Source organism: Pantherophis guttatus, chromosome 1 (genome assembly GCF_059756535.1).
Source record: "Pantherophis guttatus breed Tessera chromosome 1, ASM5975653v1, whole genome shotgun sequence".
Lineage (NCBI taxonomy): Eukaryota > Metazoa > Chordata > Lepidosauria > Squamata > Colubridae > Pantherophis > Pantherophis guttatus.
Window position 1 is genome coordinate 79,734,456 of NC_142063.1, and position 25,181 is coordinate 79,759,636.

The 25,181-nt window shown below is 38.2% G+C and overlaps 1 protein-coding gene across 1 annotated transcript in view; it reads right to left on the reverse strand.

The window, feature by feature from the left end:
- HSD17B12 (hydroxysteroid 17-beta dehydrogenase 12) overlaps nt 1-24,281 on the reverse strand; it is a 60,004-nt gene extending 35,723 nt beyond the window's left edge. Inside the window, exons 1-3 of the mRNA XM_034417404.3 lie at nt 23,850-24,281; nt 5,868-5,914; nt 1,078-1,153 (exon numbers count right to left, since the gene is read on the reverse strand). Of these exons, the coding sequence (XP_034273295.1) occupies nt 1,078-1,153; nt 5,868-5,914; nt 23,850-24,018 (292 nt within the window). The 5' untranslated portion in view covers nt 24,019-24,281. The remainder of the gene's footprint in view (nt 1-1,077; nt 1,154-5,867; nt 5,915-23,849) is intronic.
- Nucleotides 24,282-25,181: the final 900 nt, after the last annotated feature.

The window sequence follows — 25,181 nt, forward strand, 5'->3', positions numbered from 1 at the left end:
GAACTTTACAGCTGTTTGCGGTGTCCCATGGTCACATGACCATGATTTGCAACTTTTTTTACAGGTTTCTGGCATTTTACTTGGCAAAAAGTGCCCAATAGGGAAAATGGATTTGCTTAACGACTGTCACACAAAATGTAAAGAATTTAATCTGGCCATTAAATTATGATTGACTGCCAATCCTAATTCCAAGGTCAATTATTGTTGTTAAGTCAAGAACTACCTGTATTAGGTATGTTTGCCACCTTGAGTTATCTATAAAAATAACAAAGGCAAAACAAAAGAAATCTTAAATAAATGTAAACATCACCCAGGCTGCCTGAGTCATGGCACAGTCTGCTTGGGACCACTTCACTGTAGGAGAAAAAAGGCCACTGGGGTACAATATAGTTCTGTCTCTGGTGCAGTGGTGGGATTCAGCCAGTTCGCACCACTTCGGGAGAACCAGTTGTTAACTTTCTGAGCAGTTTGGCAAACTGGTTGTTGGAAGAAATCATTAGGGCAGAGAACCGGTTGTTAAATTACTTGAATCCCACCACTGCTCTGGTGCCTGTAACTTAGCCATCACCATCATCTGAGGGAGGAACCTCTGGGATGTGACTAGCAGGAGGAAGCTACCACAAAAGAACTACCTAACCCGGGTAGAGATTGCCCTCTTGCCCCACCCTTCCTGACTGTGACTGGTAAATGACTAACTCCTGCCTTCTAGCCAAAAGAGGTGGAGGTAGCTCTTTCTTTCAGCTCCATCTTGTGGTGACAAAGAATTTTTATTTTTTATTTTTTTATTTAATTTATATGCCGCCCTTCTCTGGAGACTCAGGGTGGCTTACAATGCGTTAAGCAATAGCTTTCATACTTTTGTATATTTATACAAAGTCAGCTTATTGCCCCACAAACTGGGTCCTCATTTAACCTACCTTAGAAAGGATGGAAGGCTGAGTCAACCTTGAGCCTGGTGAGATTCGAATTTACAGTAATTGCAGACAGCTGGTGTTAATCACAATGTTTTTAGTCTGCTGAGCTATCAGGCCCCAGTACTGATTTCATAAAAACTAAATAACCAAGAAAAATACTCACCTATTTCACTGGCAGTTTTATCCAGTTTTTCCTGAGATCTGCTAATAAGAACCACTTTCATTCCTCTTTTTGCTAACTGAGAAAATAAAATAAAAAATACAAAAAGATTAATTCCAATTCTGTACAAGCTGAGAATCATTATTAAGAATTGCAAGTGTGGGGTTGAATCCAAAGATTCTGCCAGAAGAAAACTTTAGTACCCACCTAATTCCAAATAAGTGTGTCAAATAGGAAAAAAGAGCATTTTTTATACAGATAGTCTTTGACTTATAACAGATTGCTTAGCAGCCATTTAAAATTATGACATACCCGCAAAAAGGGGGTATGGCGAAACAACGAAGGACCGCCCCGCAGTGCCTCTGCCAGCAAAAACAGGCTCCCAATCTCCATTTTCTGTTGGAATGGCCTCCTGCAACCCTCTGCCAGCAAAAACGGAGCTCGGGAGGGCCGCACGCTAAGCAACACCTTACTGAAATGAATTCTCCTATTTAAAAAAACTGAAAGAGGTTTAGGTATATGAAACACGGGAATTTCTGATTTGGAGATTGCTATTTTTTTTTTTATAGAAGTAGGTAAAAGTTTAGCTAGAAAATTGTGTCAATGTTTTTAATTTCTTTTTACACTGAGTGCAGCTGAAACAAACCTAGGGTTCTTCTCCACACAATCTAGAAAACGGAGTTTCATCTTAACGTTTTATTCAGGCTTATGATATAAAATCTAAACACAACTTTCAACTCCTCAGCAAAGTTCAGAACTCCAGATTCATCAAAAGAAAACTGCTATGTCAGGAATATGTCTATAAGGATATTGTAAGCCCTAGAGACAGTTAGCTATGCTTAGTTTCATAACCACATTCAAATGGACTCATGAAGCAGGCAGACATAGAATAAGCAATTTTTTTACAGGACTTGATATTGTTGGGATGTGATAAAATGAATAAAAACCTCTAATGTTTATCAGAGAATGGGAAACAGCAAGGATGGAGTAAAGGCACCTTTGTAGCTGGCCAGTCCAGAGAGTGGCAGTAGACATCCGGGGGTCTGTCAACTTCAATCACTCTGGAGAAAGCAATATGTACTGTGGACTACGTCATCACCCATTTTTTTAAAAAAAAAAATACATCTGAAAGCCCAACGTTTCCTCAGGTCGTTGGGAAGCACTTTTCACAATTATATATGTTAGCAGAACATTTTCTTCCAGAACATACTGCTTCCACCCTATCCATTTTTTGGTTTTATTGATTTGAATGTTCTACACAGAGCCTGGACTCATTTGGAGTTAGGCAAGCTTTTAGATTAAATTGATGAATGGGTGGAGGTTAATCTGGATTAGCGCAAAGTGGTAAATCAAGTCTTGATTGAGTTATTTATCAGGATAGGATAGCTGTTGGAATCATGATAGATATAGCAATTACTTTTTTGTAAAGGGCAATGGAGAAGTTATAAGCCACCCACGGTATGGAATATTCTCATTTCAGACCCTTACCTTCTCCAAACAATTAGCTTAATTGAGAAGTTAAATGGAACATTTGGCACCAAGAAAAATCCAATAACTGGAGTTTGATAGTGCTGTATTTCTTGTTTTTCTTTAGTTGGGATTTTCCTTTTCAAATCTATGTATGGCAGAAATGTCTGAAGGCCACTGGAACTGATGCATTATCAGGTGAGAAAGAAGACATAAGCAGGCTGGACTTTTTAAAGCAGTATAGGAATTGGTATAACTGGAGATTTTTATCTTGCAACTATGGAAAACTTCACTTGCCCAATGAGAATTTACTCTCTGTATTCTATAATGAGCTGAGTTACAAGTATAAAATAAGTTACTACTAATAAAATTGAATTACCATTCAAGTATCAATTTCTACATGTGGTCTGATTAGCACATCTTGGCAGCATACTATGCTAATACAAACACAAAACATTAAGACATACCAGTAATTAATTTCAAAACTGTCATTATGTTTTGACAGTTTTGAAATGGAATGTAAAATTATGGAATGTAAAATTCATTTAAGTAAAAAAGATTGTAAGTAAAAACTCTAATGCCCCATTGTAAGTCAGAATGTAGGTAACTGACCTACAACACTCTTATGATATATCCTTAGTTTCAAATTTGGATGGGGGAGAGAGACTGTTCTGGGAAGGATGAGTGGAGAACGTCAGGAGTGTACGCCAAGAATATATATTCCCAACAGGATCATCTAAGGTGTGAAGGATCCTCCCAGCTGCTCAGGTAAAGCAAGCAGACATTTATACTGGACAGCAGCTATATATAAAACATCTGTCTCCACAATCACTTTAGTGATGATACCACTCCTGTATTTTTACCAAAAAAACCCACATGGATGGAAAATATCAAATGACTGAGGACATAATGAGCCTCTCAGGTCAGATGGCATTCAAAAAGCTACTGAAGAACAGGAGCCTGGATAGCTCAACAGACTAAAAGCCTGTTATTAACATTCAGCTGTCTGCAATTATTGCAAGTTCGAATCTCCCCAGGCTCAAGGTTGACTCATCCTTCCATCCTTTCTAAGGTAGGTAAATTGAGGACCCAGTTTGTGGGGGCAATAAGCTGACTTTGTATAAAATATACAAAAGTATGAAGGCTATTGCTTAACGCATTGTAAGCTGCCCTGAGTCTCTGGAGAAGGGCGGCATATAAATCTAATTAAAAAAAAAAAGCTACTGAAGAGATGCTGAAGATCTTTTGGAGTACGCTAATAGTGTTTATGATAGCTAGATTAAGTCTTTGGGACATTTAGTTGCTGATGCTGCCACAGAGGAAAAGAAAATTGATGGCTGCAAAGAAAGAGTGAAAGATGAAAAAACTATAAATTGATATCTAAGGCATTAGTGAATTGTGATGGATCCAGATTGCACATTTCATTCAGAAGTTCACACTGTTTACTACTCAAAAATGAAAAATAAAGAAGAAACAGTGTTGTTTTTATAGGTTGTAAGAGTATAGTAATAACAGTACTTGGCTACAATGCAAATCAATGACCAAATAATATTGATCAGATATGGTGAACAATCCTTTAATATGACAATCATTTGCATATATGCTCTGACCACCAAAGTAGGAGAAGAGGTTGTGTTTTATGATCAAATTCCATTTGAAATCAACAGAACGTGCAAGGAAGATGTGGTACTTGTGACTGAAGACTGAAATGCCAAAGTTAGAAATATTAAAGGGGAAAATATGGCCGATTACCATATTTTCCGGCGTATAAGACGACTTTTTAACACATGAAAATCTTCTCAAAAGTCGGGGGTCGTCTTATACGCCGGGTGTCGTTCTCCTGTAACCAGGCAGACCAGCCCGAAAGGCTCTGATGAGCCTTAAATGGCTCTGGCGATCCCAGCTCTGACGATCCCAGCTGAGTTCCCTGCAACTCAGCTGGGATCACCAGAAACCATGTAAAAGGAAAAAAGTTTTTTCCCTTTTACTCTGAGGATCCCAGCTCTGACGATCCCAGCTGAGTTCCCTGCAACTCAGCTGGGATGGCCAGAGCCATGTAAAAGGGAAAAAGTTTTCCCCCTCCAGCTTGCTTACCTCAGCTGCTAGTCGCAACGCTTGCCTTGCTTTGCTTGCCTGAATCTATTCAGGCAAGCAAGCAACTCCCTGCCTGCAATCAAGCAAGGAGTGAGTTGTGGACTTCAACTCCCAGAATTCCTCAGCCAGCAAAGCAAAGCTGGCTGAGGAATTCTGGGAGTTGAAGTCTACAAGTCTTAAAGTTGCCAAGGTTGGAGACCCCTGTTCTATTGGGTAAGTTTTTTTCCCCTTTGGGAGCTTTAAAAAAAATAGTAAATTGAGGTTTTTTTAGTTGTTCTTTTTTAGACCTAGCCATTTAAAGTTTAGGAAGTTTTAAATTTAGCTTTCATATAAAAATAAAATAAAATAATATTTGTGCAGCTTTCTGAGATTTAGTGTGTTTCTGTAGTGTTTCACTCTAACTACACAAACACACAAAATCTCACAAAGCTGTATGTGGAATTGTGTGTGTGTAAAGTGTGAAAGTTGGTTTTTTGGACTTTTTGTGGCTGTGTGAGGTTCCTGCTTGTTACAGGGGCCATTTTGGGTCTAGCACAGCTGCTTTTACATTGTAGGTGAGCCAGTTGATGTTTTTTAATTTTTATTTGGTGTGCATTGGAAGAGGGACAGTCTTATATGGCGAGTATAGCCCAAACCCTATATTTTAACAGGAAAAGTTGGGGGTCGTCTTATACGCCCAGTCGTCTTATACGCCGGAAAATACGGTATATAGTTTAGGAAACCAAAGCAGGAGACTAATTTAGCCAATCTCTGCTAAGAAAAAGAAGAAAGCTTGTCAATTTCCATGATACAATCTTGAACATATACCCACTAGTTTCAAGGAGAAGATCAGGGCTTTGAAGCCCTGAAACTCATTGATAGAGAACCAGAGGAATTATGGAATGAATGTAAAGATGTGTTAGGGATGAATGCAAAAAGAAACTGTCAAAAATGAAGACAAGGAAGAAAGATTGTGTACCCATGTAGTGTACCCATGTAGTGTGTGAAAAGAACATTCTTGGAATTCAAGCTATGTATAAGCAGTCCCTGAGTGTAGAAATATTCATTCTAATCCAAAATGAATTTATTTGTAACTTTTAAATATATTTTGTGGTTCCTTAATATATATGAAGAAAATATTTATTCTTGAATTACTTTTATAAAGGCAAACAATTCCAAAACAGATCAGCACTAAAAGAATACATAGAATCAGTATTTGGGATGGGGCTGAGGTATACAAGCTTAAAACTTACCGCTTCTGCATAAGCCTTTCCAATTCCATCTGTGGCTCCTGTGACAACTATAAAATAAAGAGCAGAGAAGAAAATAGAATTATGAGAGTGAATTAAAATTTCCAAAGTACAGAATATCATAAATAAACACTAGATATTAATATTCTCATTACAAAGGGGCCTTTAAGGAGACTCTTTAATTTCCCCCCAATTGAAGCATTGTACAGATAGTCCTCAACTTACAACCATTCATTTAACTTATGTACCCAAGTTATGACAGTACTGAAAAGTGATTTATGATCAGTCCTTGAATTTATGACCATTGCAGCATCCCTGTGTGCAAAATTTGGGCACGTGGAAACTGGCATTTATTTATGATAATTGCATAATCCTGATGTCATGTGACCGTCATTTGCAACCTTCCCAGGTGGCTTCTCACATGCAAAGTCAATGGGGGAAGCCAAAGTTGCTCAGTGCCTGCATGATTCGTTCAATGACTACAGCAATTCACTTAATAATCACAGCAAAATGATAGTAAAACCAGGTGTCACTAACTTAATGACTGAATTGCTTAGCATTGGTAGTTTTGGTTCCAATTATGGTTGCAAATAAACTATAGATATTACCTGTAATTAAAAATAATAAAAAACATTTTTTATCATCTCCCTAAAAATTAGAATTCGAGACTATTGTGAATGAATTAACAATATCCAGATGCAAACGATTCCATTATAAGTTAACATGAAATAACAAATTCCTGTATAACCCTAACACAAATTACCAGTCACCATTATTTCACAATAGAAAAAGCAATCTGACCTACCCGGCCTGTATCTTTTTAGGAGGTTTAAAATGTAGATCACTGGTATACTATTTTAACTGGGCCTTGGACCATGCGACAAACCAAAACAGAACCAGCTTTGGTGATAGCTTGGCTCCAATATATGTTTTAAAACCTCGGAACCTTAAAGAGTACTATCACTGTTGAACGAAGAAACAGAGTAATGGCAACCTAAGGCCAGATATGTCTGGGACTTTAGAATTCAAACACCTGCCTCATAGACCTAACAATTGTTGATAAGAAAGACAAAAAGGAATGGATAGCGGATGTGGCAGTAGCTAGAGATGGCAAAGTAGAAGAGAAAGAACTGGAGAAAATCACAAAATACAAAGACCTGCAAAGAGAACAATTGTAGGAGAAGAAACAAAGATCGTACTAACAGTAATAGGCACCTTGGGTGCAATCCCAAAACATCTGGAGCATCACTTGAACACCATCAGCATTGACAAAATCACAATTAGTAAAGGCAGCTTTGCTCAGAACAGCTTACATCCTGCAATACCTTTAATACCATCAAACAACATCTGCCTTAGGAAAGATTCAACATGTGGCTAAAAAATGCCAAATCCAGTCTAAACATCTGGTTGATTGGACAACAAACCAGAGTAATAACAACAACAAATATCCCAATATTTCCTCCACAAATCACCGTTAACGTTAAACTGAAGTCCTTCACTGGAAAGCAAGGAAAATGCCTATCTTTCTTTCTTTCTTTCTTTCTTTCTTTCTTTCTTTCTTTCTTTCTTTCTTTCTTTCTTTCTTTATTTATTTATTTATTTATTTATTTATTTATAAATTTATATACCGCCCTTCTCCCTGAGGACTCAGGGCGCTGTACAGCCAGAATTAAAAAACATGAAATACAAATATTAAAAAACAATTAAAATATATATAAATTTGGCCCAAAACTAAAAATACAAACCAATTAAAACATTTAAAATTTCTTCTTAAGCCAGCCCGGCTTGCTAGAAAAAGTGGGTTTTAAGGGCACGGCGGAAGGCACTAAGGTCTTGGATTCTCCTTAACTCTGGGGGCAACTGATTCCAGAGGGTAAGTGCCCCCACAGAGAAGGCCCTGCCCCTGGGGGTCACCAGCCTACATTGTTTGGCTGATGGCACCCTGAGGAGGCCCTCTCTGTGGGAGCGCACGGAACGATGGGAGGTCGTCAGTAGTAGCAGGTGGTTTCGAAGATAGCTAGGCCCGATGCCATGGAGCGCTTTAAGGGTGATAACCAACACCTTGAAGCGCACCCGGAAGACCACTGGAAGCCAGTGCAGCTCGCGCAGGAGCAGTGTTACATGGGAGCGCCATGCTGCTCCCGTCACTACCAGCGCTGCTGCATTCTGGACCAGTTGGAGCCTCCGGGTGCTCTTCAAGGGGAGCCCCATGTAGAGAGCGTTGCAGTAGTCAAGGCGAGAGGTGACGAGGGCATGAGTGACTGTGCACAAGGAATCCCGATCAAGAAAGGGCCGCAACTGGCGAATCAGGCGAACCTGACAAAATGTCCCCCTGGTTACAGCTGTCAGATGTTCCTCCAAGGACAGCTGCATATCCAGGAGGACTCCCAGATTGCGAGCCCTTTCTGTGGGGGCCAAAGACTCGCCCCCAATAGTCAGTGATGGAGTCAACTGACTATATCGGGATGCCGGGAGCCACAGCCACTCAGTCTTGGAAGGGTTGAGCTTGAGCCTGTTCCTCCCCATCCAGATCCGCACAGCCTCCAGGCACTGGGATATCACTTCAAGGGCATCATTGGGGTGGCCTGGGGTGGAGATGTACAGGTGGGTGTCATCAGCGTACTGGTGGTATCTCACCCCGAAGCCACGGATGATCTCGCCCAGCGGCTTCACATAAATGTTGAACAGAAGGGGCGAGAGGACCGATCCCTGCGGCACTCCACATATAACTTAATGCTGGCACTTGACCTGTATTACTACAAGGTTCTCTACAGTCATAAATGAATTTTGAAAAATTAGCTTGAGCTGGTTAAAATATTATGCACGGTTTTAGCCTACTGAATTTAAAAAATCAAAATCAAAAAGCACATTATAGGAATACTTGAAGTTTGCCCTCTACCTGCATTATACAAACTGCTTAGTTACTTGAAACTGTTTCAGCTCATGCCTTTTTGCCCCTTGAACACTTAATGCACAAACATTTGATTGATTAAATATTAATGCTGCAGTAAGCTTTGACAGCTGTCTTTTGTCTGGGTACTTTTGGGGAGGGGAAATATATGCAATGACAGAGAGCTTGCATCAATATTCCTCTTGGGATCTATTACATGGAAAGCAAATTGCTATTTCAATTCTTTCTTGCTAAAAATAGCAGCCCCGATTGATTCAAGCAACAGAGCATCAGCTTAGCAGTGCCAAATTTAGAAGCTACTGAAATCCCTAGAAGTGAAAGCTAATGGTGTCTAATATATGCTATCTCATATTTTAGTAAGAACAAAGAAGGTAAGTGTGCAGACCCTGCAAGCTAATGTCAGCACAATACACTACATTAAGAGAAGCCCCCCCCAAAAAAAACTGTTACAAAAATGACACAAATGTGAATTTTTAAAAATGTCTTTTTCATTCCCAGTGTAACAGAACACCTTCAGACTTCGCACCTTATCTTTCTTTTGTTCATTATGCTTCCCACACATAAATTATGCAAAGATATCACGACATCATAAAATCTGTGCAAAAGAATCACGACATCGTGGATTTTATATTAAAAGAACACAAGCATGTAAAGTTTAGGAAGCTGGACCAAGAGAAGTGCAAATAACATAATGCCTGTATAAGGGAATATTTGTTATAGCTGTCTCCTAACTTCCCACTCCTACTTGAAGCTATATTGATGCAGGTTTTGGATGAACCATAGAGGCTGAATTAAATTTAAGACTCCCAAACACCTTGGAACCAAAACTAAAAACAACAGAGGTCCAGACATTCTAGAGCACAGGTGTCAAATTCGATCACGTCACGTGATGTATCGTGACATTTTTTTGCCTTTCTGGAGCCGCCAGTTTGACACCAATCTAGAGGAATGGGAAAGATCACAGATTAGTTGGTTCATTTAATTGGAAATTTTAAAAGCAATTTTAAATAGACCTGTTCCATGTTCATAACTATACATGCCATGAGCTTTAGAACTGCTAGTTATTACTTCTGCTTTGCAGTATTTTTCAATAAGTTTTCAGGCCAAATCAAATAAGTTGCTTAGCTTTTATTTTATAAGATGAGGATGAACGTCCACATGAAAGGCTGCCTTAACTTGCCCCACTACTAAAGTTTGGGCCTTCTTGATGACAATATCCAAGTTACAGATCACTCTTCAGCAGTGTGAGAAGATTATCATTTTCATGCCTGGACACTATCTTTTCATTTTTACAAATATGCATGGTGTAATTTTAATGTTTTAATAGATATATCATTTAGTTTAACTGTATTTTTGTACTGATATAATTATAATGCAATGGCTGCATTAGTTCAATATGGAAATATGCCTGAAGAATACTTGAAAAAAATACTAAATACACCATACCCACTTGCTCTAATAATATTCAGGTAGTCCTTGACTTATAACCATTCATGTAATGACTGATCGAAGTTACAACAGCACTGAAAAAGGTAACTTGTGACCATTTTTCATACTTATGACTGTTGCAGCATCCTCATGGTCACATGATCCAAAATCAAACACTTGACACCTGGCATATATTTATGACAGTTGCAGTGTTCTGGAGTCATGTGATCACTTTTTGCGACCTTCTAATAAGCAAAGTCAATGTCATATTCACTTAACATGTTACTAACTCAACAACTGCAGTGATTCACTTAACAACTGTGGCAAGGTAGGTTGTAAAATGGGGAAAAACTCATTTAACAACTATCCTGTTTAGCACTGGAAATTTTGAGCTCAATTGTGGTCATAATCACCATTACTGGACTACCTGCAATTAAAATTCTGTTGGATCATCCTATAGCCTACATCCTGGTACTATAATACTTCCAAGAAAACAAATGCACGTATAATATCTTTCCTTTGAACCTGAGTGATTGACAGTATGAAGTTCATTTTCTATTGTACATCTCTTTATTGCCAATGACCATTTTTGCAGCCAAAAAAAATATATGATAAAACAAGAGTTTTATCCACTCTTTGAGCTTCTGATGGGGGCAACATATAGTCAAGGAGCTGCTCTTTTTTTGGTCTAAATGATCTCTATAAAAGAGACAATAAATATCTATGAAGCAAAGTTATGCCATTATAAATGTATATGCTGATAATATCCTTGTTCTTCAAAGTTGTTCTTTATGAACCTGTGACCTTATCCTTAATGTAAGCATAGTGTAGCACACAATGGACAATTCACTTTCTCACTCTGGAGATGTATTTCTGGAGACAAAATATGTCTCTTTTATTCTGCTTTTCCAGCTCCTAAGAGACTTAGCTTCTTAATCATTTTAACTCTTAACTACTGGCATTGTTTGGTCCATCACCAGGGAGTTCAGGATATGTAAGATCACTGGTTGGCTTGTATAACAATGACTCAGATAGTACTGCTGCCAAACCTTTCTCACTGTTTTGAGCATATAATCTGCATCACTTGCACTTATTTGCTATAATTGAGCTAATCTCTTATTATCTTGTTATTGGCTAATTGTCAAGTAAACCATTTTACCGTTTAATTTTCTTTTTTTTACTAAACTAATTTCTTTTGTAAGAAGTAGCAGAAGAGGCACTTTGTCAAGGTGCTCTTCTGCCACTGTTAAAGAAAAATATGGTTTAAGTTCAAATGTCCAGAGTGTTAGTGTGAAAATATGACAGAGTCATTTGATGTGTAATACCTTCTATTGGCATTTCAGTGCTGATGCTACAAGTCAACAAACCAAGGTGGAAAGTGGATTACTTTTGAAAAACACGTAGGCTTTACAGAACTTGGTGAAATAGAGCCAGCCAGTGCAACATACTGCTATAAGAAAAATGGCATGAATGCAATCAGCGTATGAAGAAAAGGGAAACAAGCACCCAGACATTTATTGAATTATAACCATATTAATTAAATGCTGGGAAATTTAGAGTCACACCTAGTTGGGCAGAAGTTCCCCATCCCTGTTTTGAAGTCTTCATTTCATTCTCAGGTTACCAGTTACAGTAAACCATGAAATCACTAAAATTTCAAACTATGTTCTGCAGTCCCCTAAGATTCTATGATAATTTGATGGGATTCTGTGAAAAACTAAGGGGGAAAAAAGTTTATTCAAAAATAGCCAATTTTCTATTGCAAGAGCTTTCTCTCTTAATCAGGGGTTCTACATTAAAAAAAAAAAGACTAACAAGTTCCACTGCCTGAAAAATTTAAAAACCTCTGCCCCAAATCACAAATAAAACTTCTAGATACTGAACTCTAATTTTCACCAGCCCAAACCACTATGACCAGTGAAAAAGACTGAAGTCTAAGATCTCCAGACTGCCCACCACTGCTCAAGCTTGTTCCAGACACCTTCAACTACCCAAATAGCTCAGAACTGCTGACCCCCTCACTTGCTGTTAAGTCACCAGTGCTTGCAAGTGCTCTCCATGCAGGAGGTGGCCGGTTGTCTTCCTTCACCATAAGCTCATCCATAACATCAAATCCTTGCTTGCTCCCAAACTCTGACATCCATTTCTAACTCTGCGGGATCATGGCGAGTCCTTCCCTTCCCGTTTACTTTCCATATTGCAGGCAATATTTATGTGTGTCTGTGCATGCACATGCCATGAAGAAGTCTACTTAATAATCAAAATGGCATCCCTGTGAGCTTCACCGAGCTGTGTGGAAATTAGTAAATTTAGGATTGCACTGCTCAGGTTCAGTCATGTGTGTCTCAAATCCCTTTGAAATATGACTTCTTCTGGAATAAATATAAATGAGGACTGTGTTTAAAAGGAAGGAGAAAAATGAGTGTTTAAGTGGCTTCGGACAGGCAATGTGGAAAAAATACAACACTTATCCTAGATATATATCCTCAGTATGTGCATATTATTTTTTCTTTGTTTTTTTATTAGATATAAAATGTATTTTTCCAGATATGTATCACTCGCTACCAACTGGAAGAATTGCAGATGGTACTGAAAAAGCAGAAATAAAAAAGTGAAATAAATTCCAGGGCTGTTAGTGTTGCTGTTGCTTCTTATGACACATATTTTGATAAATTAGGCTCAAGCCCAAGTAAGAAATGGAAATATGAAAAAAAAAAGTTTTATCAACTTTAGTTTTACGTGGAATGCAAAAAAGATAAACCAAATGGACTGAATGTCAGCAAGTATTACATAACAGTCATCTGTAAAATTGTGAAGGCATCAGGAAACCATATATTGCAACCTCGTAAATTAAAAGTACTGAATATTCTAACACAAAATGTACAGAACTCCATGTGAAAACAATGGCATTTTGTACATTTTTATGTAACAAGACAGATGTCCATAGCATTTATTTGATTAAAACTGTAACTTCTCAAATAATTGCAAAATTAATGTTTTCTTTTTGTACATTGGAAAAAGAGTTTTTATTTTATTGCCAATTTTCTATCACCAGAGCTTTGCCCCTTGCTTGGGAGTATCAGAATTGAACTAACAGATTCTGCAGCCTGAAAAAAATTGAAAACCCTTGGGCTAGTCAATGTTCATGCTATTTGAGAGTCTCAAGAGGATCACATTAAAAATCTGACTGGGTAACTACTATACCCATGAATCAATCTATAGTTATTCACATATACAATACAGAAATGTGGCCATGCCACAACTCAGTAATATTAATTTGTTCTCAAATTAAGTTTAATATGTACATATCTAAGAATTCCTGTTAATATGTAATGCTTTAGACATTAATTCCATTATTTGATTATCATAGCCTATGTTTTATATACAGAAACATCAAAGCAATAATTGAGGATTATTTCACTAAATACTGTATTCACGTTGATTTATCACTACTATGATCAGTAAGAAACCATGGCTCAGCGCAACCTTGAAATATCATTCCCAAGCAGAAATAGTAAATCTAGTCTCACATATAGAGCAAACTTTCAACCTAATAAGTTGCACATACTGATGTTTTGTCATTCAAATATGCCGGGGGGGGGGGGGGAACACATTATTTACAGTTAATGACACAGATTATACTTCAGCGTATTTTGTGGATGTGTTGATGCATGTGTGGAAAGAAATTGAATTCTGAATTCTAGCAGAGGCATTTGAATTGATTAATTTGCCCCTCCCATACCTTCAGTGTTTGAACAGTAGAACAATTCAACCATAATAGACAATAAGCAGAGATGCGTAAGCAGCTGTGAATAGAAAACGATGAATGAAATGCATGACGTTAGAGAACTATGAATTGGGGAGTTTACTGCATGAATTGAAGTCTAAAGTAATCTGCCCCTCTGCCTTGAGCTGAGCATTGCAAAGTAAACTAGAAAGATGCGGGGAGGCGGGAAGGGGGGGGGAAATGGTCTCTGACACATTTACAGAAACTGATGGCCTGTCACCTAGACGCTGATGAGTATTTTCACTGGATAAAAATGGCAAGCAACAGTCTAAAAATAGACTAGTGTGCTGCAGACCTGTCTGGCTTGGCTACACTACCAGAATACCAATGTAATTTCTTGCCAGTAACACTTGTCCCATATTTGAACAGTAAAGGTGAGAGGAAAAAAGGTGATTGTATATTGTTATTTGCCAGAATTTAAAAGAATATACAATATATTAGGCGTGTGTCTAGTTTACATTTTGCAAGAGAAATAAAATAAAATAAAACTATAACAAAAAAAGTGCCTTTCAATATGCAAGGAACACAAAGTCAAGGAAATGATCGTTCCACTACTGGGCAAAGATGGTGAAAAGGTGATGGGCAGCAGGGTAAAAGTGGAATTGCCTCCTTTGCCTTCTTTGCCTTTGTCTTCATGCAAAAGGGAAAATAAAAAATAAGTCCACCTTACCAAAAGCAGCAACGTGAGAGAAAGAATAGGAATGCAGGTCAAAATAGGCACGAAATTGGCAACAGGACTCCTATGCACTCCAGCTGAGTTCAAATCACCAGGACCAAATGGTTTTTACATCCCAGGGTTCTGAAGGAGCTGGCAGGTGTGATCTCAGAAGCACTAAGCAAAATAGCAATAGCACTTAAGACTTATATACCGCTACACAGTGCAATATAAAATCTCATCAGAATTTCTGACATGGGTGATGGGTCGTAATGTTACATTATTCTTAGTGACAGCAATCTCGGCACTCCCCACTGCTGTCATTAAGCAAATTCCATTAGTCATTAGCCAAGGAGCCACCCCAACCCAAACATTCTGTGTTCAGTCCCTCCTAGCCCTGAGCCTTGGTTCTTCAAAGGTAAGGGACTACCCTCCCCTTCAACTCATGCCAACTGGCTACACTGTTCCATCGCTGCCCTTTTGGCTGCCCTGCACCCTACCTGGCAGGGCAACATGCAGTCCCAGAAATGCATAGCTCCATGATTGCTTGTCACAATGCGTCCCAGGGGTTTCTTGGGATACTGCATCTTTGGGACGGCAAAAAGTGCTTGAGCCACCCTACAGTGCAATTCTGCAGCTACCCTGGAAGCCTCAGCTAACCCAGCCCAGCCACATGCTGAGGGTGTGAAGCCTTAGCCCAACCCAATAGCATGGTACAAAGCTGCAGCCACCCTGCACTCTGAGGCCCCTGCTGCCTTGCACTCTTGCTCCCCAAGCTGCTGACCTTTGCCTCCTTCCTGTTCCCACTGTTACCCAAGCATGGTCCTTTACAGGCCAATGGCTGACCGTGCCAAGCCAACTTCCACAGGAAATGAGGAAACCCCTGTATGCAAACTGGGGAAGAAAGACTCACACCACCAGCAGCTGCCTTGAGAAGGACCAGCAGCAAGAGCAAAATGATGGCAAAGATCAGCTGGGGTGGCAGGGGCCATGGAGTGCAGGTGGGGCAAAAGGGCATAGATGAGGGAGGGATAGGCGGAGGGGGGCTTGAAGTATAGTTGTTAAGTGCAGGTAGGCTGCTAAATGCCTGAATTTTGATCATATGAGCTCAGGGGTGCTGCAATCGCCATAATTTGGGGGATCAGTTGTAAGTCCCTTTGTTCAGTGCCACCGTAACTTTGAATGGTCACTGATCAAATGATCATTAAGCAATGAATACTATACAGAATTATTTCAGGTTTTGCTTCTTAAACATATCAGCAGAAAAGCAGTACAAGACATGACAATCCGATCTCTCAGATATATATCAAGTATATGCATTTAGTAATTCCTCATGCAATAAACACTTGATTTAATAGAACTCCATTTGGTAGAGTTCAAATGAGGTGGAAATTTTCTATCCTTATGCTACACTTTTGTGCATTCATAACTGAACGCAATAAAATCTTGTTTTGTTAAGAAATCTAAGTACAAACACGTGAAAAGGAGTAAACAGAAAAATAATGAAAGACTTTAGACACATATACAATAAAAACATATATAGGTAGGCAATATTTTATTTTGAGATTGTGGGATATTCCTTAAAACTCAGCTGTCCGGACACAAAATAAATTCTACATCTCTGGGGCTTGCTGGTTGCTTTGACAGTTAGAGTTTGTAATCATTGCTAGATTAAATGAATAAACAGCACATACCTTACCAACAATTTTGCTGATTAATTAAGCTGAAAAACAGCCAAAAGCTAGCTCTATAATTAAAGTACAATTTAAACCCGATATCCCAAGTGTGTTAAACCAAAATGCAAAGCAGAAAGCACTTTAAACAAACATTTCTTCTTTAAGATGAGCATTTTACAAGCCTCTATTAGGAAAATTTTGCTCATATGTCTACATCACCAAAGCAGACATGAGATATATCTGCAAAGCAAATAACTGCCTTGCATTTTCTTCCATATGGATAGTTGTCTGTCAAAAAATTGACTATTTCAAAAATAAAAAAAATCAAACCAAGTTGGCAATAGGGACTAAGTAAGTGGGAAACTAACAAATTAACACTTTTTTAAAAAAAAATATTCATAGCAATTAGAGATAAGTTATAAAAATACCAATTTTCTGTTGTACTGTTTGATTGAAAATCTACACAGAAGGCAACAGTATCTAAAGAACACTACTTCTGGTTTAATAGAAATTGTAAAGTCATTCACAAATTAGCCAGCAGAGGTAGCAATCTACTCTAAAAGCATTTTTCTGTAACAGGGTTAACACCTTTTTCAGATGCAGAATGCTATCATGTTTTTGTATAGGTTCACTGAAAAAACCTTACTTTTAAATTTGACCAAATATTATATTTCAGCACTTAAGCCTTGAAATTTTACAATTTTTTTTTTAAAAATTACAAATGTCAGAGATGCTATATGTGAATATCATGAGCAATGCCCACATATACTAGGTTGCTGAACCAAGCATAGATGTTTACAGGAATAATTAAATTCAAGATAAAATATTTTGCCACTAAGCATAGAGTATTATCTTTATTACATTAGCAATTCTTTATGTTTCTTTATTTTTAAAAAAACTGCCTAAGTGATTTAGAGGAACTGCTAGGTAACTAACAAATGCATTTCTTAATTTGCATTACACATGTATCACATTTGTATTTCACAGTTTTAGAAAATCACTACAAGTCTACAGGTCTGCTTCTAGTTAAATTGTTCAAGGATTCTTTTAAAGGATCTTAAACAGTGAAATAGGATGGATTGATAAAAAAAAAGACAATAGCAGTTGACTGAACACCTCCTTGGGGAATTTAAAATTCAAAAAATAAGTTATCGTAGCCATCAATTTTTTAGAGACCTTCACAAGTTATACCCACTGCTGATTCTTTTCATCATATATTTTTTAAGTCTACTTATTAAGAAATTCTGTCTAGTTGGTAAAAACTATATAGGAAGGTAAGCTGCACCAAGATGCTGTGATAGTTAGCTATTGCTGAAGTCTAAGAGAATTGTCCTTTGAGAAATTACAGTATACTACTTTTTAATGCTTACTGTAATTAAGACTATTAATTAATTTGGAAATAACACTTTGTCAGTGTTTGAAGGGGCAGTGTGTATCTCCCTCTACACAATAAAAAAATAATTTAGTCTTTGCTCACCAGCTATGAGTTTTGTTCACCCTAGATACAAAAAATTTACTGCTAAAAGAGTATTAATTACTGTATACATGACTAGAGATAGATTTTCTGGTTGAATGTACACACTATATAGTTCACTGGATTTTGGCATGCAAAAGGGGGATAAAGAGGGAGAGTTAAATACCTCTGAGATACAAGATCAGTATTGTAGAAATTAAAGTTTATACAGTAGTTATGTGCTCCCCATTCTGTTTTCAATTAGACTGCCAAATGCAATAGCATGCAGATGCATTTCAGAATGTACCCTGTTTTCCCCCAAAATAAGACATCCCCTGATAATAAACCCAATTGGGCTTTTGAGCGCATGGCAATAAGGCCAAGTGCTTATTTCAGGGTTCAAAAAAATATAAGACAGGTTCTTATTTTCGGGGAAACACAGTACTGCATGCTGGTGAACTTTCAGGTTAACATTTTTTTAAGCTCTACAAGTGAGCCTCCAAATACAAATAAAATAAAATAATAATTAGTATGGACGTCTATTAAAAGTCTCAAGAAAATAACTTGGAAAACTGCATATCTATTCTTTTTTATTTACAATCCCATTCAACTTGCAAAGAAACTCTGAGCATACACAGTTCTATAGAAGCATGAAAACAAAGAAAACAAAACACAGCAGAGATCAGGAACCAAGGAATTGCTGGAAGGAAAATCCATCTGGTTCAGTTCCAAGCTGGGAAAAAGGCACTGGAAACAAAATGGAGGTTGGAGGCTGACTGGAAAGAAAAGTTCTCTATTGATGAAGCAGAACCACCAACCACATGTGATTCTGGGCAGTTGACAAAATGGAGTTGAGATTGGGTGGGTTTTATACCTTCTTTGGGCTTTGTATTTGAGCTTCCTGTTCCTGTGCAAGAACAAATCCTTTAATATTCTATTGGCTGTTGTCAGATTCCTATGGGGTCATGGCTGGCTCTATAGGCAAAAGGAGAAATGCATATCCTAGGTCCGTGATGGCGAACATATGGCATGCGCACTGTCATCCCAGGTCAGATCTCGGTGGTGTTTCTTTCGTGAGCTTGTTTCCCTGCAAACACTGAAACAGAAGCTCATGAAAGAAAAAGATCTTACCTCTTGCTGCACTGCCGGTGTTGGGATGCCCCGCCTCCCATCGGCCAGCTGGTCTTCAGGTCTTTGCTGCGTATGTCTGTGTACGCGCACACACATTCAGTTTGGGCAATCGTGTCTAAAAGCTGTCCTAGGTGCTTGTCTGAGCTAATTTTGTTGACCTTTTGTTTGTTCTTATCTGAGTTTTTGTCTTGACCCAGTCTTCCTGAATGGATTACCAAATCTGCATTTCTAAAAGCTGGCCTTCTCAGTTTCTGCTTGGGGAAGGGAAACTGGGGCTGGTTTCTGCCTCCCTTAAGATTTTTTCATTTTCTCCTTTAGAGGAAATATTTTATCCTACCTTTTTAAATATTTCCCAAAGTATTTCATTCTGTGTGTGCAGTGGGGTGGCTTCCCACACTTTTATACGGTTTTACCCCATCAGCATGTTAATTTCAAGAAATTTGTATACTGCCCTGACAAGGACAGGATTGCCATTTTAATCTCTTTTAGAGATACGGGTAGTAATACAGGTAGTTCTCAACTTATAACCACAATTGAGCTCAACATTTCTGTTGCTAAGTGAGACAGTTGTTAAGTGAGTTTTGCCCCATTTTATGACCTTGCCACAGTTGTTAAGTAAATCACTGCAGTTATTAAGTTAGTAATATTGTTGTTAGGTGAATCTGGCTTCCCCATTGACTTTGCTTCTCAGAAGGGAGCAAAAGAGGATCACATCACCCCCGAGACACTGCAGCCGTCATAAACATAAGTTACTTGGCAAGCGTCTGAATTTTGATCACTTGATCATAGGGCTGCTGCAATGGTCATGTGAAAAGCAGTCATAAGTCACATTTTTAGTGCTGTTGTAACTTTGAACAATCACTAAGTCGAGGACTACCTGTACCAATACCAAAACAAGACAAGATTATGATTTAAAGAGAGATTATCTAAACTGCATTACTAAGAACCAGCCAGATACTCAATAGCGGATCAGCACAATTTTGGGGATGGGGTATTGGAATAACCTATAGAAATTTAAAATGTTTACCAGGAATCCAATACTTCCTTGAGAAGCAGTTATTAAGGATTTATGTGCTGTAATTGTCACACAGTCATCTTCTTAATATATAGTTGCCTTATTCATTTGCTAGATTTATAAGGCTACCCAATTCAAACTATGTGATTCTGGACAATATACCATAACAAACACCAGCCAAACAAACTCCGACCACTAAAAACATACACCGAATGTAAATATGAAATACAGAATAAAGAATGGTGTGCAAGAACCATAATAAAAGTAATCAAAAGGGATTATAGTCAATTGGCCTCAAAAACGTGGGGGGTGGGGCTGAGGGAAGCTAGATTTTAATGGTTTTCCTAAAGGCAAGCACATTTGGAGGGGGATTGCTCTAGAGAACAGGGGAGTCACCAAAAGCACATGCTTCCTAGATTTAAAAAGGTGTCAAGATTTAAAAGAGAAAACCTGAAACATGCCCTCTATATGACAGCATGTGTGGCAGTCAGGTGCCCTTGGGAGAAGGCAGCCCAACAAATAATCTGGTCCTTTATCATGTAGGTTTTAAAAGTGATAACCAGTACTTTGAATTGCATCCAGAACCCCACTGGAAGCCAGTGCAACTCGTGGCATAGTGGTGTAACATAGGTGTGATGAGTTGTGTCAATAATTGCAACTCATGGCATAGTGGTGTAACATAGGTGTTACATAGGTATGATGAGTTGTGTCAATAATTACCTGTGCAACTAGATTGTAGATTAAATAAATAGGAAGGACAAAGGCAAAATGGACTGCTAAATTGGCCACACCCATGCAGTCATATGACTATCTAGCCACACTTACAGTCACATGACCACCTAGCCATGCCCACCCAGCCAGTCCGGCCCCCCAACAGTCTGAGGGACTGTGAATTGGCCCCCGTTTAAAAAGTTTGAGGACCCCTGTTGTAGAAGAATTTCAAGCAGCATGTTGCAATAGTCTAATTGGGAAATGATTAAGGCATGAAGTGACCATGAGGAGGTCCAATCTAGGAATGAGTGCTTATGAGTGCAGATATTGTTATATCTGAGTTGTTCAAACTCACCCCTCCTGCTACTCCCGATAACTACCCCCTGCTCTTTAAGTAAGAGCTGTGAGTTCAGAAGAATCCCTGGTTTGTATAATCTGAATGGGGTATTATCCAAAATCAAAGATAGAAATGCTCCAACTCCGTGAAATCTGGATCTGAGAAACCCAAACCCTATAAGGATTTAAGCTGCAACCTGTTTTTTCCCCACCCAGACACAGGGACAGAAATACTATGAGCTGTCCAAGGAGGAAATTTCATCATTGGGGCACTTGTACCAAGAGTGCTGTCTGAAATCACAGCAAACTGCTGACAGATGCCTAAAAAAAGCAGCCTGAATGTATTTTAATTTACCAGCCAGCAGAAATTAATTCAGATATGTGATTGATTTCACTCAGTAATGCTCAGCTACCAGAGGCAAGCATGAGATTACATACACAGCTTAAGGCACTAAACACAATTCATACTATACTTTGACTGAAAAACTACATGGTCTGCCAACTTCGAATTCCCTTAACTGGAAGCCAAATATGTAAAGTGTCTCTTGAGCATATAACCAAAGTAATAAAATTAATTCATTCGCTTTGGTTCTGTACTATGTAACTTCTAAGCAGAATTTAACAAACAGGCCCAGACATGCCCAAGCTTCAACGAAAAAAAAAAAAAAAGAATACTGTACATTAATGGAAATAATGAGTCACTATTGAAAAAACTGAGTTATTTGTTTTGTTTTCTGTAACGTATCTTTATAATGTTCTGCAGATCTACTACAATAGAGATCAGTTGATATGAAATGGTGCAAGTAGTTTCTACAAAGTGTGCATTGCTATGACAGGGGAAGACAAAGTGAAAAAGGAAATGGAAAAAGAGGAAATGAACACTGAAAGAAAAATGCTAAGGTTCAGATTTAGAGAAGTCTAGTGAAGGACAAAGAGAAAAGTGAATATTATAGAATTTGAGAGGGAAAGGAAACTAATACTGGTAGTTATAATGATCTGGTTAGATCAAGGATAAGGAATGACACTAATTTTGTTGAAACCACTCTGGTCTTCATAGTACCTTACAAAGATCTTTTATAATTATTAAGAATATAGGAGATAAAAGATTTAAATTTAAAATGCACACATATTAAGAAAATTTACTTCACAAAAACTAGGTATAATTTACAGTTTTTGAATTTGAATTTTTGATAGATTCATATAAAAATATCAAAACACAGAAAGAAGTTAAAGAGGCAAACATCATTTTATAAAATCAACTGAAAGTAAAGCAAAATATATAACTGAAATATAAGTTTAATATACAACCATAATTGAAATACTGCCTAAAATTCTTGTAACTTATCTCCACAAAAAGATATACCAAAATTAGAAAAATACAGAAAAGAGCAATTAGTATAAATTTTTGAAGGCTTAAAAGGGAGAGTAGGAGAGAGACTTATAATTACTTAGATGTAATCTCTATGGCTGAAAAGCAGTACGCTTCTCAATATCAAACATCAGAGAACTATTACAAGGGAGTGTTTCTGAAGCTAATTTAGACTAATCCTTAGAAGCAAATTCTGAATCTGATTACCTCTTTGATTTAACCGATCAAGACTTCTGATATATTCAGTAAGAATTAACACAGAATTATAGAGTAAAAACCAGTGGAGAAAGAAAAACAGTGGGGAAAAAGTATGCTAAATGATGTAGATAGAGAACAGAGTAGCAACTACATGTTTATCTTTTTCTGTCATTAACATAATAGTATTCTTTCAGACTCTTAAAAATACAGTCTAGTGTTTCCCTGTAATATAGACAATTCTTATCACTATATTAAAAAAATTACTCTTGTGCAACAGTTTACCAAATTTGACTTGCCCAAATGACATGACACATACTTTTATTAAAGCAAAATTACTTTGAAGATGAAACAGATACCATGTAAGCATTTTAACTTTTGTGTAAATGTGAGTTACACCTTAATTCATACACTATGAATAATTAAAACTAAGATAATTTCCTTTAAAGAAAAAGTCAACTATGGGAAAGTGCAAACTGTAGTCCATGATAATGTAAAATTCAGCATTTCTTTTTGTTTATATTACCTATTTTTTTTAATTAAACATTTATATCATTTTGAATGCATGCCAGTTACATTCAAGTATAGGACAGCTTTAACCTTCTCAGCCTGTAGAGCTGTAGAAACAGAAAGGATTTTGCTCTGAGAATTCCACACTACCACTAAAATACTCCAAATGTAAGCTTAATTAACTAGATCTTTTAGCAAAGAAATTAAAAGACAAGTGATGGTCAGCCTCATAGCCCTTCGATGCACTGTTCAGAAGATTACAGGATTTCTATTTCTTTCCATCTTAGTAAAGAATTGTAAGATTATGTTTTTATCACTACATCGATATTATTAGTGCCAAAAGCAGACACTAGTGCCAAAAGCAGACACTACACAACAAAAGGGAAGGGGGGAGGGGAGATTCAGCCTTTTTTCTCCTCGTGTATAAAAGTAAGCAATCGAAAGGAACTTGTGGAAGACCTAATGCACAACCAAGTGACCTTGAATGTGCAACCATTCCCGATTTATGTCAAAAGGGCAAGAAGTTGTTGGCTGTGAATTGGGAACTCCCAAGTATCGCACAGGTGCAGCAGACAAAGACAAAGCCCCCCCGAGGTAGGAAACCTTTCAGGTGTAATTTTAAGAGAGAAACTGGGCTGGAGCCAAAAAAAAAAGACAATTAATAAAAATGGGGGAAAAAAATAAGATCAGAGAAATGAAAAGGCTCCAGTTGATCCGCGGGGCAGCTTTGCATAATGAAAAGGCACACAACCGCAGCCCTTGCCAGAAACCGGGCAGGGAGCGTCGGGGAAAGACTAAATGGACTCACCTGCCCAGGTGTTCAGGTACGGCTCCAGTATCGCCGAGTTGTCCAGCACCCACACGCGGAAGGCACCCATCAACTTAGAAAGCATACTATAAAAGCCGTAGCCGACTACCAACACTCCGACCCAATAGTAAAACCAGGCAGGGAGTAAAAAAAAAGAAGAAGCCTCCATAGTGCCCCCACTGCTGCGCCAACAGCTACTGGAATGATAATGGCCCGGCAATACTGAGCCCTCCAAGCTTGGGTCGGACCCGCCCACAAAATAGCCCCGCCCCAAAGAGCAGCTATTGGCTAATGAATACAATGTAGGATTGCGATTGGATATCTGTCGTGGAACACATGGGTCTTGATCTCGCGGTACTTTTCCAAAAAAAAAAATAAATTCCTGAACAGACCGGCACAATGGTCCAGAAGTCGGTTCGCGCGCCCATGTGGCGAACGCCTCTTCCGGCGGAGCTTGCTTTCTCTGGCTCCTACTGGCGGAGAGTGATGTCATTCTTGTGGCGCCTCGTTGCGATTCGAGAGTGTAATTGTGATGAGCTGGCGGTTGCGGAAAGGGAATTCGTTGCGTGGAGTTAAAAATTGGATGTAGGGACGGGGCGGTTTTCTCTTTCTTTCAGTTCTTTTTAAATCTTGTCGTCGTTCGGACCCTATATAGCCAAAGTGTTATTATCTTATTGGCGACTTGCTTCAACCCACGTCGTTGATTCTCTATTCATTCCTGACCGCCTTACTACATATACCCAAGTAGCCCAATCTCTCTCTCTCTCTCTCTCTCTCTCTCTATATATATATATACACACACACACACACACACACTATAAATTTAAATATAAGAGAAAACAAGGTATTAAAATAGAATTGGAAGAAGCGAGCAGAAAAACAAGCTAAATGCAACAGAAATACAATATATAGGCATTTCTGCAGTTCAGTTTTTAGAACAATCTGAACTTGTTGTTTAGTCTTGCTACCAAAAAGCCTTTTTGAAGGCCGAGAATTGAAATATTTCATTAAATCTTGAAGTTACAACTTCAAAAAAACTACTTACACCCTCCCTTTAAATTTTTTATTGCCTATGCATGCGTCATGTGACCCTATAGAGTCAGGTGACCAGAATTTGCAATATTTTTTCCATTTCCCAGTAGAAAACCCTAATCCTTTGGTTATGCTGGATTCACTTAACAATTATGTGGTTTGCTTAATGACCACGTGATGTGCTTAACAATCGCAGTGACTAGCTTAATGACCATCACAAAAATAGTCATAAATCAAGACCGGTCACATGGTGCACTACAGTGGTGGGTTGCTCACGGTCAGTGATGAAATCCAAATTTT